We start from the raw sequence: 17628 nt of genomic DNA on the forward strand, positions 1-17628 counted from the left end.
TTCCTACTGTCTCAAAATCTAGTTTAAATCACTACCTTAACAAGATCAGTATGCTAAAAGTTCACAACAGTAAAAACATTAGATAAGATCCCTAAATTAAAGAAGATTACAAGGTGAGAGCCGATTTAAAGTTCATGCAGATGTTAAAGTGAGGGTGGATTTCCAAACAGACAGCAGCTTCAAGTCTCACTTTGTGTCACTATGTAAACGGAAAAAGATGAGAATCTTCTTAGATCCAAAGGAAGAGAGGTCAAGAACCAACTGCTGCTGTACCAAACGGGGGTGGGGGGGTGGGGAGGTAAAAGCAGATTAGAGAACCACTGTATCAGGATGGAGGCTGCACCAGTTACAGCCACTGCAGCAGCCAGGGACTGGGTGGGAAGATCCGAATTGCAATGCATCAACCATTATGGTCGTATTCAGGGTTACCTGAAAGATTAATAATCCCAGAAATCCCAGTTATTCCACCACACAGTGAGAGTTACCTCCAGGAGCTCTGTTGGAGCAAAATGTCAGGAAAAATTCTCAAGATGCTAGCACTGGGAGGAGAGACTTCGTTTTAAAATATGTCAATATTCTGATTGTAACAAGGTTTGCCCACAGAACCTTGCTGGAGAAATTGTAGACTGCTGGGTTTTGCCCAGTCTAAATGATCCAGGGAAATGGAGAATACCCCATCGAGACTCACTGACATCTTGTCCCACCTAAAGGAGTGATGTGGATGAGACACAAGGTACAATGTTTATAACTCCAAAGTGCAAGCTCCTTAAAACACCGGGACTTTAATAAGAGGGCTATACAATAGTTCCCATACCTTGAGTACAGTGGCATTTACCATTTCTTTTACCTATGATTCATACTTAGCTACCAAAACAAACAAAAGAGGGTAAAATGTTTCAAAACAAAACACAAAACAATCTTATTCCCCAAAACAAACTAAAGCAAATCAAACCAAACCAAAACCCCACAACTCTTACAATGAAATGAAATAGCAAAAACAAACAAGTAAAAACACCTAGAGCATCCATTCCTCCACTGAGGGGCATCAGGGCTGTTTCCAGCTTCTGGCTATTACAAATACGGCTGCTACAAAAATGGTTGAGCAAATGTCCTTATTGTGTACTTGGGACCCTTTTGGGTATATGCCTAGAAGTGGTATAGCTGGATCTCGAGGAAGCGCTATTTCTAGTTGTCTGATTGCTTTCCAGAGTGGTTGTATAAGTTAACATTCCCACCAGCAGTGGAGGAGGGTTCACCTTTCTCCACAACCTTTCCAGCAGGAATGGATGCACAAATTGTGGTATATCTATACAATGGAATATTACTCAGCAATAAAAAACAAGGAAATCATGAAATTTACAGGTAAATGGTGGGATCTAGAAAAGATCATCCTGAGCGAGCTATCCCAGAAGCAGAAAGATGTCTATATGAGTAAGTCTATATACTTACTCATATAGACATATAATATAGGATAAACCTACTAAAATCTGTACACCTAAAGAAACTAATCAAGAGGGAAGACTCTTGCTAAAATGCTCAATTCCTATCCAGAGAGGCAAAAAGGATGGACATCTAGAAGAAGGAGAAAAGAGGGAACAAGTGAGGAGCCTGACACAGAGGACCTTGGAAAGGCTCTGCTCTGCAGACTATCAATGCAGATGATGAGACTTATGGGCAACCTTTGGGCAGAGTGCAGGGAATCTTAGAAAAGAAGTGGGAAACACTAAAATCTGGAGAGGACAGGAACTCCACAAGGAGAGCAACAGAACCAAAAATCTGAGCACAGGGGTCTTTCCTGAGACTGATACTCCAACCAAGGGCCATGCATGGAGATAACCTAAGACCCATGCACAGATGTAGCCCATGGCAGTTCAGTCTCCAAGTGGGTTCCATTGTAACAGGAACAGGGACTGTCTCTGACATGAACTGATTGGCCTGCTCTTTAATTACCATACTACTGTAAGAAACTTTTTACCAATGCTCCCACCAAGTACCCAGGCTCCCCTCTTTAATATATCTAGCTAGACTCAGGCTGAATCATTTGTTTCTGGTGTTGTATCTAAGGCAAAGAGATGCTTGTTCATCTCTCCCACAAAAAGTCATGAAACAGTATGGTATCTTGTTCAACACTTGAGAATGTTTAACACTGAGGGTAGCTGTTACCCATGAGCTATCAGGTAAGAATGTTAGTGCAGTTTCCCACATTGGTGCCATTCTCTTGGGGGATGATGCCAAGTGAGGCTTCGAAAGGGTATAGGTCAGCAGCATGTGGACCATCTTGCTCTTTTTCTCTTAGTTTTGCTACTATTATAAAAGTGTTCAAAATATAAAGACAGTTATATAATCAAGGGAAACGAAAAGAGCTTTTATGGCTCAGTCAATAATAATCCTTTTGAAACACGTGTTCACTCTGTGTGAACCCATTCAAGCAAGTCGGATGAAAAACAGACTACAAATTCTTTTTTAGCCATTAGGAGTTGGTTGTATTATTTTCGTGTTGACATTAATCTTTCCATTGTTATTATTTATATACACCCAGACAAAATGGGCCCTTACATGTGGGCTGGAGTTGGACATTAGGTTTCTATCAGCATAGAACAGCATAGCACTTAATGATTAAGAAAAAACAGTTCCAGATTTCATTTCCAAGATTCAACAAGAACATAAATTTTAGATTAATAAGCAACACACGTTTGCCTTACATACTATAGAAATATATGTGCATGTACTTCCTAATAAACAGCACAGACCTACAATTAAATTCATGAGCAGTAATAATTAAGATACAGTAACAATAGAGTAAAAGAGACTTTCTCAAGTTACATAATTCAGAAAAAAGGTAATCTAATTTTATTGCACCACTCCCCACCCCTAAAAAAAGAACACATAAAATTCAGCAGAGAGGAACATTCATTATCAAGGTCAATGTTGGAAAATAAGTAGCACCTTCAGTAATTAAAATGATTGTCAATACTTTCAGGAAGCCTAAATAGAGCCTTTCTGACTTTATAAAGAAAATATAAATAATCGACAGGTACCATGAAGCTTACCTGCTGCATGTCTCAGCATTTGCATAGAATGGTTGACTGAGAAAACTACAATGGACCCTTCAAGTCAGAATATCAATTTTGAGTAGGGGAAAGACTCCAAGGTATTTTCTGCCTTACTGTTTGGTACTAGACAGAGAATTATCCTACTATGCCTCAGGCCATATCATAGAATATCATGGGACTCTAAACAATTTAGATCCATTCATTCATTTCCATGAGGAAACTAGTCTATGCCTGGCCCTATGCTGGACATGAAAGTGAGTCTAGAAACATCCGTGTCCATAAGAAGTTCACAGGCTAGAAGGAAAGAAAAGACCTTGAAAACATAAGCAAAACATATTCTCTCAGAGGAATTGGGCATTGGCTTTCAGATTTTTTTAAGCAGTGAAACATAGCAACTCTCGTTGGTCCATGTGACACCTTGGCAGGAGCTCACAGCTTCAGTAACTTGGGAATGTTCCTTTAAAAGGGAGATCATTATCAAAACAATTTACTCTGGATTTCAACAAACCTACATAACATAAAGTAAAATATGCATTTACATGAAAATACCAGCTATCTTTCATTTGGTGAAGGGGAATCATTTTTATGTGACTTATTCCCTAAATTATGAATGGCTACATAAACAAAAATTTCCAGAAATACATATCAAAATGTGCTTAAATTACAGTCACTTGCAGAAACAAGAAGAGCAGTTCACATTTTACTACTAAACTTTGATGGGCATTCACACTGAATATTTTATACTTTATTTTCAAAACCTGAGGCAAGCACAGGCATGGCTTAGATCATGGGAAAACAACTGACTGCATCATCTTAGGTGTCAAGCAGGGCTACCTTAATCATTATTTTAAGGAATATCCATGTTCATATAACCCTGTGGTGGTGTGGTCAGCGGTCATCAAGATACAGAAAGAACAAAACATAAAATGTTTCACTTTGAAATCTTAGAATTAGAGCTTAAAGCATAATGTATAATTAAAATAATTTTTACAAATTAACCAAAATCCATTCTCTTTGGGAATTCTTTCAAAAAGGAGCTGTGGTTATACTATATGTTATATGTATCTTATTAATAACAAGATATTTTATATAACTTCCCCCAACAATCTTAGTTTTAATCTAAAACTATGATGAGAAAATATTTATTCAAAGTATGTCCTAACTTTTCAAAATTTCTTTCACAAATAGAGAATTTTTCATGTTTGAAAATATTTCATAAACACATACTTTTCAAAGTTTCAAATCAAATGCCGATTGCATTGAATATCTGGGAAGATCCTGCTGTTTCACCTCCAGAAATTACTGTACGGCCCCTTTGGTTAAATAAAATGATATCGATTGCACCATCACCAAGAAAGGTGATGCCTCATTGTCCCCTGTGACAATGACAATACTGGTCATGTTGCACCAGTCTGGTTGAACATAACCAATCTGCATATGCTTGGAGAGGTGTAACAGTCTCCCAGATGCACAAAGTTCTCCGGAGCCATGCCAGCTGGTGGACACCTACACTACCGTGGACTCCACAGCAGATGTCCCTAGAAATGTTCTGCAAACATTTCTGCGCAGAAGAGTCCTTTGTCTACTTTGTCAAAATGACCTCCAAAGAGTCAACACTGTTATTCCACAGATTTATTTCATTATGAATGATTTTTGATGTTTGTTTTTGATTTCTATAGAAGTATGAAAAAGTAAAAGAGACTTTTAGAAATGTCATTCATAATACTATCACAAGGTTTCCAAGATTTGTCCATCAGTGTATCAAAGCAAAGAAAGCAGAGAGAGGATTTCTACTCTTACAATAATACTGTTTGAAGACGCAAAGTCTACGGAGTATGAGCACTCAAAGACAAAGTTTGAATGGTAAAGATGATGGCCTCAAGACATGGCTCATGGGTGACTGACCAGGCCATAAACTGTCTATATCATCTCTTAGTTTTGGGAGCTGCTTGCCTGCACTTCCTAAATTTTATTGCTTTTCAAGTCTCTGATGCAGTTGAAGACTAAATAGTTATAGTTTCCTAATTAGGCTTAAGTTGTTTAGGATTTAAGAAAACATTGTACGGTTGAGAAAGATGTTTTTTTAAATTGATAAATACAAGATCATATAGTGAATGATTTAGGTACAAAACTTTAGAATAACCTAGATAGGATAGATAGTATTTTCTTCAATATTGCCAAATATGTTTGGAGTTGCGAACAGTTGTGGTGGATCTTTATCAGTGGTCACACTGTATTGATAACACAGAAGCGTACCATGGTTAATTCTAATTCTTGAAGGCCAGAAGGCAATTGCCAAGGACACTTAGATTTACTTTGCTAGGTTTTGTCAAATCAGATTCAATTATGTATTTATCCTGCTTACAGAAAAATCCGTATTTGAAAGAAAGCTTCTAGACCTTTACAATCTCAGAACTCTAGAGCCTAGAATCAGAAGGGTCGTTCCTATTTGTGAAGATGTGCAGCTTTGTCTTGAAATATATATTGCTTCAGGGAGGCTATTCTTGCAAACGACAGAGGAATAACAGCATCTGATGCCATCGGGAAACTGCAGTGAGACTGATCTCCTCAAACAAAAAGTGATGCATAAGCTCTTCAAAATGTCTAGCAAGAAATGACAAATGCAGTAACAGTTGTGTTCTCATGGAACAAAGATCATGCTCAGAGGAAGTTAATAAGTAACGATATAGGATATGTTTTTCTTTAATAATGAAAAATGTATTGTACTGATAAATTTAATTACTTTGACCTCATAAACATTTATTTCTTAGTTTCAGGGGCAATGCTAAAAACGGGATAGTTAATAGAATTCAAATAATTATATTCTATAGTAAGTATAGGAATAGTATATGTATAATAAATAACATTTTTTTAAATTCTGACTTCAGGAGAAATACATTACTTTTGAGACATATATACATGTCATCATTTATATGAGAAAAGGTTTTATGAAAGCACTTTCAGCTATTATATAATTCCAATTATTTGAGATAAACTGAACTGATGATAAGCAGGCAACTATATTTTGCTTATAGTAAATGCATATATTAATGGACATTTAATAAATCATAGTAGAGATTGAAGTTAAGTCTAATTTCCAATATAACATTTGCACTTTTGTATCTATCTTTTTACTTGCTTTTCGTACGATCATCTGTATTTGTAAGTTGAGTGAACACCCTAGGGACTCTTTCTGCTTTTAGATAAGCTTAGGTTTAAAATTTGGTTTGACAATGTACTATTTTTACTATCAGAGACATTTCCTGAGCTTGCATGTGCGCATCCATGTGCCTTCGTGGGTCACGTTCTACAGTATCACATTAGGGCTTTGGGTATGGCTTTGGTTTAAATATTGAGGCAAAGTGTATGTCACAGATCTCTTAGCTCCTCTATTTTGGATAAAATGTAATTTCAAGTATTTATATCAGTTATACAAAATTACATTATACTTTTCTATAATCTTGATTGTCAGGTTGTAGGGGTAGAAGTGAGTGAGTAGACAAGTTATGTCTTTATAGTATACTTTTGAACGTATGAAGCAGAATTGTTTTATTTCTTTTCTAGTATCTGGGTTGAACATGTAGCCATTTAAGTAAAGGTGGTTGAAACACAGAACAAAATGGTGAACTATGAGTCATATGAATTCTTAAAAAGATTTTAAAATTTATTTTATGTGTATGAGTGCCCCGTCTGCATGTACACTTGCATGCCAAAGAGCATGCAGACCCCAGTATAGATGACTGTGAGGCACCATGTGGTTGCTGGGAATTGAACTCAGGACCTCTGGAAGAGCAGACAGTGCTCTTAACCTCTGAGCCATCTCTCCAGCCCCAAGCCATATGAATTTATACTGAGAAAACATCAGGTCGTGAGTATGATACTTATTACTACCCAGCCCATTACCTCTTCCAAAAGCACCAAGAAAGAAATCTAGGGCAGAAATGTCTATGGATGAGGAAGAAATAGTTAAGGTGACATAGCAAAAACTATGGGCTATTCAACAAGCAAACGGCAAGATATGTGAATTAGCTAGTGATCACAAATTATGCGTGCTCTACTTCCTTTTGCATAATTTTGAGATGATTAATTGTACTCAGTGGGGATTTTAATGGTATCAATTTAGTATCTTATCTTCAACATTTAAAATCGGGTGTTTCTTGGTGACAAGAATGCAGTAAAGTTGCAGACAAGGGTGCCAGCTGCATTTCCTCCTGTACTTATGGAATTAGATAGGCAAGTAGTCTTTCCTCAGTCCTTGAGAAATTTCATTAAGGCAACAAGTATTTCAACACATGCCATGGACTGGAAAAAAATCAAATAAGTAGATTCACTTCTATTATGGTTTTGTTACCTATGCGAGTAAGTCAGGGCTTAACTCTGAACACATCTGTTCATCTGTTATAGATACACATACTTATAAATGTCATGTTTCCAACATGGCTTAACACATCAGGTTATAGCTCCTTAAAAAAAAATAAAAATACAAACCAATGCTATAACCATTAAGGCAACTGAAAAGCAGCAAAATAAAAGCAATATCTTTAATTTGGGCCCTCAGTAAGTGACAAAACTAAACCTCTTTCTAAGGAGAAAGAAAAGCCCTGGGATCTCCCTGCAGGATCACCAAGGGACAGAGCACAGGGGCACTGACTGCCCACCCTTCCCCCTGCCTTAGTGTTCCTCTCCTCCTGCTGTCTCCTGTGTATAATGGCTTAAAAGATATTTTCAAAGAATGCAAGAGATTTGTTTCGGAAGTAGTTATGACTGACTACAATGATTCCTTCTAACAAACCAAAGTGAATACGAAAGAAGAAATCATATTAAAAAGCTGATTTAAGACTGGGTGGAATTAAGTTTAAAAAAGACATATGGTGTCACATTGTCCTGATTCATTTCTGTACAGTATCGGCACACCTTTATTTTAATAAAATAATTTAAAATTAGAAGTATTTTCATATTCAAAAAAGCAAATGTTAGATGAAGAAAACCCAAATCTTCTCTTGCTCCCTAAATATGAATCTATGAACCACATGTTTGAAGTGTATACATGTTATGAGCAGATCAAATCTTTAATGTTAATGTCATGAAAGAGTGGTATCTAGGTAGAGTCTTCTAAGAAATAAGAATAGCACCCATCTCTACTGCAATAAAAAAAATAGAAAAGGACACTGTAAGAGTGACATCGCTTCAGTAATAAAGCACAAAATTTTTTCTATTTATCATAAAATTAAATGAGACATAAGAATACTTAGTTTCAGTTAATACTTACACACTAGGAAATCACAGATATGCCTTAAGAATGCCAGATACCTTTACATAGGAAAATGAGGAAAAGTTAACCTGAGCAGCAACTCTCCGACATCAGTATTGTGTTATAAACTAAATGCCTGCCAGCCCCTACAGTCTGTATTTCCTGAAGTGTCTCCTACCCAACACACCTCAATTTCCCGGCTTTATTCTCAGGCAGCAGGTAATGTAATCGGTAGAGGGCAGCATTTTAAACTGCCTCCTCTCTCTTTTCCACAACAGGAGGAATGTTCAGAGACTGAATTCAAGGCCTGGGTTAGTTGCTGGCTTTTACTTATTGTAGCAAAGAGTTAGAAGACTGTGATTGGCTTTGTAGTGCCCCCTACTCTTGTCGGGTCTAAAATAACCTGGTCTAGGATTCTAGTTTATTTGGTTGGAGAGTTCAGAACAGCACAATATTGAATCGGGATCAAACCCTAGTTTTTGTCACTGTTGTTGTTTGTTTGTTTGAAGTCATTGTTAAGTTGTACATTATGACTTAAGATACTTTTAAAATCAATAGATTCAGCTGATCGTTCAGTGCCATTAAGTTGTAATTCAGTTTATGTAGTAGGTAAGAATTCCTTGGTGGTGGTGGGGGTTCTATTCTCTAGCACCAGATTAATCTGGCATGGGTGTAGAGACATAGTGGTGCAAAGGATTCTATTTAAGCCAAACTTATTTTATATAGATTTTTTCTTGTAGTAATAGTCACTCACTTTTTTGAATTGACAACACTTTGATTTTCACCATATACTGCTATTTTTAATTCAAACTATAAAATTGCACACAAATTGCACACAAAGACATTCCCATTGTCTTCCTGGAAGAGTTTTTTTCTTTTACTTAAAAATGACTATAATACTTTTTTTCAAATTCATTTATTTCTTTATGATCTCCAGATACTCAGTGTTTGTGTGGATAGATATGTGATTCCTTGTGTGTGAATAGAGACTTGACTGTCCTCAGTTTACCTCATAACTTTATATCAAAGTGAACTTTGAAGAGCATCATCATGTGGAATTAATGCTGAATTATGCTTAAGTAAGTCAGGGGTTTGGGATGCAGATCTCATTATACAGCTAAAAAGTGAATGTCACTGAAAGATTTTAAAATTCTTTTTCATCACAACATCCCAAGTCACCTCTCCAAATAAGCCACTGCATCGATTTTCTTTACACATAATCTCAAATTTTAACTACAAAACAAGTGTTAAAACTAATTTATAATATGTCATTGAGGAAGGTATCAGTTTCATTATTATTATTATTTGTGATCATTTGTTTGAGCTAAAACCTTTGACAGTTTGAAAAACACAAGAAACTCATAAGTAAATTCCTAAACACTGATGTGGAGTGAGAATCAGTTAAATGTTACTTTCTCTTTCTTTCTCTGATGGAGATCTGTGTGCCTGGGGGACTCTGACAGCAACATCGTCCTGGTTGGACTTGCTCAAAGACTCCAGCTCTTTGGAATGACGGCTAGGTGATTTCTTCTTTCTTGCTTTCTCTCTCTTCCTTTCCTTGGCAAGAAGTCTATAGTTTATAGCATTGCCAATGAATAGCCAAATGCCTGCTAGTACCACGATTGCCCCACTGGCTAGGAACAAGTATTTATGTTCTCCAGTTTCATCGACCAATTTACCTACAAGATAGAGAACATCCTTTAAGAAGCCATGATAAAATGTTAACATAACATCTGGAAAGAAACTGTCTCAGCCAAACTGCATTCCTCTTATTTAAATTAGTATCAAATAATATTTTAATACAGAAACTATTCTAGATGATGTTCCTATATATTTTCAGTAGTGGTAAAAACAGATCTCTACACATTACTTTTACCAGCTTATCACATTTATTGAAAATTATTTCAGCCAATAAAATATGTAATCAAGAAAACTTAGGCATATATCTGTTCATATATTAATACATAGGAATAATGAATTATTTTTGTAAACAGGCATGTGGCTTCATACATACTTATTAATTTATATCAGAAACTTTGAGATTACATCATTTTCCCATGTTTCTTTACACTAATAAACTAAAATTGACATTCTTTTGGAAAGACACATTGGGTTTTTGTGTGGCTACTAATGGCTTCAGTGCACTTATCTGTGATATTCTTCTTCTTCATGACTATGAAATGATCCAACTATGATGTCATAGACAGTGCCCTATGGACAATGGACTCTTATTTTTAACTTTTCATTGTTATGGCTACCAAAATAAGGCGTGGTTGTTTTCTATTTTTTAAAAGATCTATTTTGGCATGTGTGCGAGAGTGAGTGCACGCTTCTGCACATGTATTTGCGTGTGTCCTTTGAGGTCAGAAAAGGGTGAGACATCCCTTAGATTTGCTGTTACAAGCCACTGTGAGCTCCCTAATATGGGTGCTCTGAAGAAGTACTGTTGAGCCCTTTCGCCACTCCCTGACTATGAACTTTCAAGTGAGGCCCATCAGAGCTCATACTTTTAAGCAGATTGCAGAAAGGTTTCATCCATCCTCTTTCATAGGTGCTGTGCCACTTTGGAGGTCAAATACCTACTTGGCTTTACTGAATCTGTAAGCTAGACTGGAAGAATATGTTTGTTCCACTTGATTAAAACTGGCTTGATGCCACTAAAGCTTAAGGTTAGCTGATTCTAAAATATTTTTCCACTCACATTTAGTTTTTCCTTTTTCTCATGCAAGCATTAAATACTTAATAACTCCTAAGGACAAACTTTGGTGTAAGTTTTTTGTTACTTATCACTTATACCCAACATGTTGACAATATTATAGTTAGTACTAAGTTGAGCTTTTTGAAACATACCCATTTGAGGAAATTTCTCTGGTTCAATTAGGAACAATTACAATGCAGCAACAGAGTTCAGTGAGCTTATTTGAGTGAGCATCACATGCGCATGGTGGAACATTGATATTAGCAGGGCTCTGAGCACCAGCGGCCAGACCAAGAACCTATGTAAATGAGCTCAGTATTCACTGGACAACTCAGGGACTGCTCGAGGAGATGCCACCAGGGATAACCATCGGCACCATCCTTACCATCATCAAAACATTTAAAATGGAACACTAAAGAAGATTTACACATAAATCATGCATGCAATGCACTCGCCATTTGCGTTTATATTGTAAATTTAAACAGCAGAGCTGATTACCATAGTTTTCTTCCAAGAGCACTCTCAATGTATTTCAAAAGGAAGCCAAAAACAATCCTTAGGAAAACCAACAAAATCCAATGGATCTATAATGACTCTTTTATCCATTTCTCTCCTTCCTTTTTTCCCATCTTCTTTCTTTTTGTCCTGATTTTTCTCTTCTCTCCTCTCTCCTTGCCACCCTCTCATCTTATTTTTTTTTTTAATGAAAAAAAAAGTCAGGCCGTTTTCTCAACATCTTGATGTAATGATGCCTACAGGGACTTGATTTCCTCAGTAGGAATTTTAGAATATTTCTATAGCTATCTTTGAAACCATATCAGATCTTGAATGTCTACAACTCATTTTTGTTGTTTATGAATATGTAGCAGATATTATTTACTCAAAAAACTAAATGTGACTGTATGTCCCTTCATCTCTGGATTGATGTTAAAGCATATCTACTTTAGGCAAAATCTCAAAATCAACATACGTAATGTAGTATCATAAACATTCAAATTCTAATCCTTTCAGGATATTGTATTTTGTATCTGTTCAGCAATAATAACCACATTTTAGTCATGTGATGTAGTCAAAAATCTTAAAAGAACTGATATACAAGAAAATCCTGAAGTATGGTACAAATCATCAATCTAACTTATGATTATAACCTTGTAAGCCCAGGGTCTTAAATTTTGGTTTAAATCAACCAATTATGAAATTTTCAAGTGTAAAATCTCCCCAGTCTTTTAGGCAACTACAGTCATTTTCATTAATCATTTAATAAGTTAATAAAGCACTTAATCCCAACAAATAATACTTAAACTATTCTCTCTGCTGTCCTTGATGAGAAATATTCTTACCAGCAAGAGGAGGGCCGAGAAGAACTGGGCAGCACTCCACTATCGTGACAAGTCCCACAGCACTGGAAAACCTGGCAGGTCCAACAAGGTCCATGAGAGTTTCAAAGAGGATACTGCTAACACTTCCAAATCCATAGCCAAAAAATATAGCGTAGACTACCAAAGCTGTGTAGCTCTCTGCCAGTGGGCACAGGAGATGGCATACGCCAGTGAACACGATGGCTAAGCTGAAGAAGTACTGGATTCTTGGACGGACTAACTTGGTGTTGGCTATTAATCCTCCACAAGGCCGAGAGAACATATCAACAAAAGCCATCACAGACAGCAAATAAGCTGCTTTATAGTCATCCACTCCTCTGTTTTTAGCATATGGAGACAAGAATATAACAGGGGCAAAAAATCCTAGAAACATAATGACATTTCCAGATAGGTAGATCAAAAACCCTCTATGTTTAAAAAGGCTGAAATCCAAAAACATATTAATCCTTTGTGCTAATGATAACTTAGGGGGTTTCTTCATACTGGAATCATGTCTCGAACTAACCTTACTTTTAGACTTCATAGTTTGTTGACTGGTCCCAACCGGTCTCATGAGGGACCCAGCCACACAGGAGTGCAAAAATATGCCACCCAAAATTAAGAAGCTTCCCTTCAAGCCATAACTGTTAAATAGGTACTGATTGAAGGGAGCCAATGAGCTTAAGAAAACAGGACTTCCAGTCATGGCAAGGCCACTTGCCAAGGGTCGTCTCCTATAGAAGTATTTCCCGAGTATTGTTAAGGCTGGTTGCAGGTTGAATGCTAATCCTAAACCTAAAACGCAAAAACAAAATAAAAAACAAAACACAGGGAGAAAGAAAACACAAGGATATTATGTCACTAAGGAAATTCCTCAAAATGTCCATGATAAAGGATAAGACAATCAGACATGCAGCAGTAAGTTTAAATCCTTGAAAACTATAACTAGAATTCTAATTATACAAAAATATAAATTGGTTTCCATAACTAAACAGAGTAAGAATGTTTTGGAGTCCTCTGTTTTGCAGCATTAAAATAAGGAACTACTGAGGTATGAAAACACATCAATGAATAGACTATAATGAGGACAAAATTATGACTTCTTAATCAGAATCATATAATCTCACAAATAAATTAATCCTTTCTTTCTCATATATACTTACATGCAAATAAACAGGCTAGATTTGTTTTTGCTGAGATTTAAAATTGAGGATACTCTGCTCTGACAGTAAAATGAATCATGAACCAATGAAAAGTCACAATTTTTAACAATCGTATACCTCTCACAGATATTTCTTTCAATACCATGCAATAATAAAATTGAGAAGTAAGTTTATTTCATTCTTTCAATGCACATCCATCACATTCTACATTTAGTGTCTAGAGATCTACACAGGGGCTAACTAAAAATTATTTTCTTTTATGAGTCTGGAATACATTTTATCGTTTGAAGTTTTAGCTGTTTCTTTGCGACCAAGTTCCCACAATGAAATCCTAGGCTGCGTTGGTTCCATATTTGAGAGACAGCTTACTTCTTGCAGATCACCCAGACATGAACTATTCAGCAGTCTAGATGAATAATCCTTTGAAAGCATATGAATTGATTTATAAATGAGTATTAAGTGAGTATTAAGGTAAGAATTCTTTTTGTCTGCTCATTTGGGTATACTGAACCCAAATTTCTAAGTGGTTAACTACTCAACTTCTTGGGTCACAACACTAAGTACAAATTCTCCAACCCTTGATGACATTTTCCAAAATAAATTTCCTCTAAAAGCTGTGGAAGCAGCTAAAACCATACTTTAGGAAAACATGATGTAAATTTTCCAACCTTCCCTCAAGAATATCATTACGATATGCAGAGTGGGTGTAATTAGCTGACTCTCATCAATTTATAGGCAGGTAGCTTGTAAGAAGAGGAAGCTGAATTAACACCTAGGTATTGGGTTTCGTTTATTTGTATTCACTTTCTCCCTGAAAAAGATGAGGAGTTTTCACTTTCAGATGGTATGCCACGTAAAGGGGCACACACAAGTTCATTCTAAGAACACCACACAGTGGTCCATTCCAGAAACACCAAGGCACATGAAGTTGTGTTGGAATAGCAGTGATGTTGCTGACAGCTCATACACATCAAAACTATGGCATCTTATTTCTGGAGAGATACAAGATAGTCAGGGTGTCAGGCATATGGACAGTCTCTCCACACAATGCTTAGATTTGATATTTTAAATATCAAAATATTTTGCCATATAAAAAATCCGGAGTGGTTACAAACACTAGGGTTTATCATCACTATTTTTGTACCTCCCTGTTTGTGTTCTTCTCAGTTTGTAGCCCAGGGGGGTCTAAAACTCACTGTGCAGCCCAAGCTAACATTGGACTCCGAAATCTCTGGCCTTGGTTTCCCCAGTGCTGGTTTGTACAAGCATGTCCCACAACGTCTGCTATACATTAGCCGCCAAAGCTTATGTTTTTGTCTTCATCAAATGATTTAACATATACATTTAGACTGATCTCAACTCAAAAAGGAGAAATGTTGATTTATCCTTAAGTATCCAGATGTTTAATTTTTCTTAAAATATGAAATATAGATTTGTAAAATAAAATTTCTTGATAAGGAAAATAAATATTGCACTCTTCAAGCATGCAGTTTAGGTTGACTTAAGTGAAAGGGACTCATGAGGCACATTAATGTCATCTTCACAGTTTGTGTGCAAGCTTGCAAGCAGGTCATTTCAGGGGACAGACAGGCAGGCTAAGGCTGAAGAGTCTTTCTGTCACTCCTTAAGGCAAGAATTTTATTGCTGATGTTTAAGCAGTGTTATCCTAAAATATCTATTTGACGCCATTTTAACTTATTATTAGTGGCAGGTCAGATACTTGAAACAGGAATAAAATATGTTTTATAAACTTGTTACACCAGAAGCCATTTATACCACTTCCAGAGCTCACTCCAGAGTAAACGGTGACCAGGTCAAAACAAAGCTGCTTCTGTTTCCATATCTATAGGATGATACACAAATAACTGTATGACATCTTTTGAAAATCATTTCTTAAAGTGAAATGTTTAGTCCTACTGAATCAGATAAAAACATCCCAGAACAGACTTGTTTTAAAAAACAAACAAACTCAAACAGAACGTTAAAAATTGCTTCTTGTTCATCTTTTTCATACAGTTTAGATGACAGGAGAACCTGGCTTACCACTAATGAAGCCAATCGTGAGGTAAAGTTCTATCATGCTGCTGCTGAAGGAAGCCAAGATCATTCCGGTACAGCATAACAACCCTCCAATTATCACCACTGGCCGGCTGCCGTACTTATTCACCAAGACACTACTGATGGGACCTGACAAAGGCAAATGAGTAAAAAAATACATTAGTTGAGGAGTCGAAGATTTACCCTGAATATTCTCTGTTGTGCATGCTGAGAAGGTGCAGGCTAGTGATCAAGGAAGGCAAGTTGCCATGTAATACGTCTGGGGCTTTCCAGTATGTCACTTGGATGGATCTGCTTTTGTTTTGTGTTGCTTCTTTTGAGATAGAAGTCTCAAATTCCTTGGTCAGGGAGATCCCATCGCAACAGCCTGTTTATCTGGGACTACAGAGAGGCGTTGCCACTTCCAACTGATGAGATATTTTATTTACGTCAAAAATATTTATTTCATAAAATAAAGTAACTTTTTAATTTATTATAAGTAAAGTGTGTGTGTGCGCCTGTTGAGCATGTGTCAATACACACAGGCGTGGGTTGTGCTACCCTCAGAGGTCCTGACAGGATGTTAGGTTCCCTGGGCTGGAACGAACTCTGAGCTATCTTTCCAGTCCACGCTTCCCTCACCTAAGATGCGGACTGCTGCTGTTCATCCGCAATCGCAACACTGCTATCACAGCTGTCATGCTACCTGCACTTGCATTTTGTATTCAGCCCCACAATTAGCATGACCATGAATTCAGACTTTGAATAATATGAAAATGAATCCTCATTTCACCCAAAAGTTCATGTGTGAGCCATTGCCATAACACCCTGAAAGCAACAGCGTCAAAGCTATAGAATGAGGGTGGCTGTGTGGATGAAGCTGCCAGCAGGATGAGACGATCCCACCCCCTGGCAAGGGCATCACTGAGCTCGGGGCCAGAGGCTCAGAGGAAAGACGCTTCAGGAACAGCTTTCGCAGCTTACGTCACATTTACTTTCGCATTGCATTTGTGTGGGTGTACACGCCAGTATAAAACACTCGAAAACGCTCTTTCTGAGCCGTCACTCCGTAAGGGCAGCTTGAGCACCAAGAGAGTCAAGCCCAATGGCGAGAAGCCGGAGGAGTCCGGCATCTCTCAGGCGCTGCTGGAGCTGCAGCTGAGCTCAGAGCTCACGGTGCGGCTGTGGGAAGGCAGCATCACGGGCCACGGATATTGACGCTGCTGGTGGTAGGAAAGCTACCATAACTTTTTCTTTCTTTCTTCTTTCCTTTTTTACAATCTTTTCCCTTTAATATTTTTTTCTTTTAATTTTTACTGACACATGTTGTGAGTGTTTGGGTTTATGATATGTAAACATGTTTTTGTTTTAATCTCGGGTATAGGATATGGGATTGATTCAAATTATCCACAGCAGCAAACTATTTGCCTCCTGCAGGCTCTGAAAGGCTCTTTGCCACCTCCAGATCTTTTAAATCTGAGGGCTCTGGAGAAGGACTAAAGTTCGGAGCCCAGAGAATGAAAAGCAGTCTCCAGGGAAGAAGGCTGCTGGTGTTCCCCCACCTGCTGCTCCTGGTTGCTGTAGAGGTGCTGGGACACAAAGAAGTTGAAGATACCCTGAAATGAGGACTGTACTTGCCCCAAGGAACCCAAGTACCCCAAACAGCAGGAAGTAGCTGAAGAAAACTACCCCCTTTCTCTTCTCTTTTCTTTCCTACCTGGTGTTGCAGCGTTGGAAGGGTTTGGTTTGGAGAAGGGAGGAAGAAGCATAAGAAACGCCAATAAAAGGAAACAAAAGAGTTTAAAGCATGCCAACACTAACATAAAGAACAAAACAATAAGCAAAGCACACTATAATTAGTTCCCTGGTAGACAACTGGCTGTGACCATCATCACATGGTTTCTTGGAAAACTAAGACACTTAGTGTGAGTCCATGGAAAGGGGAGTCTGTTGAGTTTGGACTTGATATTCTTGTTACTTCACCTATCTCTTTACTCTCTCTCTCTCTCTCTCTCTCTCTCTCTCTCTCTCTCTGTGTGTGTGTGTGTGTGTGTGTGTGTAATATATC

General features: G+C 37.4%; 1 protein-coding gene across 5 annotated transcripts in view; it reads right to left on the reverse strand.

Moving 5' to 3' along the window:
* Positions 1-2464: 2464 nt before the first annotated feature.
* The window catches only part of Slc16a7 (solute carrier family 16 member 7), a 164578-nt gene continuing 149414 nt past the window's right edge, over positions 2465-17628 (reverse strand). For all 5 annotated transcript variants that reach the window (XM_055611975.1, XM_055611974.1, XM_055611973.1 and 2 more), the window contains 3 exons: positions 15567-15710; positions 12343-13155; positions 2465-9983 (listed from right to left, as the gene is read on the reverse strand). In XM_055611975.1, coding sequence (XP_055467950.1) covers positions 9706-9983; positions 12343-13155; positions 15567-15710 — 1235 coding nt within the window. In that variant the 3' untranslated portion in view covers positions 2465-9705. The remainder of the gene's footprint in view (positions 9984-12342; positions 13156-15566; positions 15711-17628) is intronic.

Source organism: Psammomys obesus, unplaced genomic scaffold (assembly GCF_907164565.1).
Source record: "Psammomys obesus unplaced genomic scaffold, mPsaObe1.curated_primary_1811, whole genome shotgun sequence".
Taxonomy (NCBI): Eukaryota; Metazoa; Chordata; class Mammalia; order Rodentia; family Muridae; genus Psammomys; species Psammomys obesus.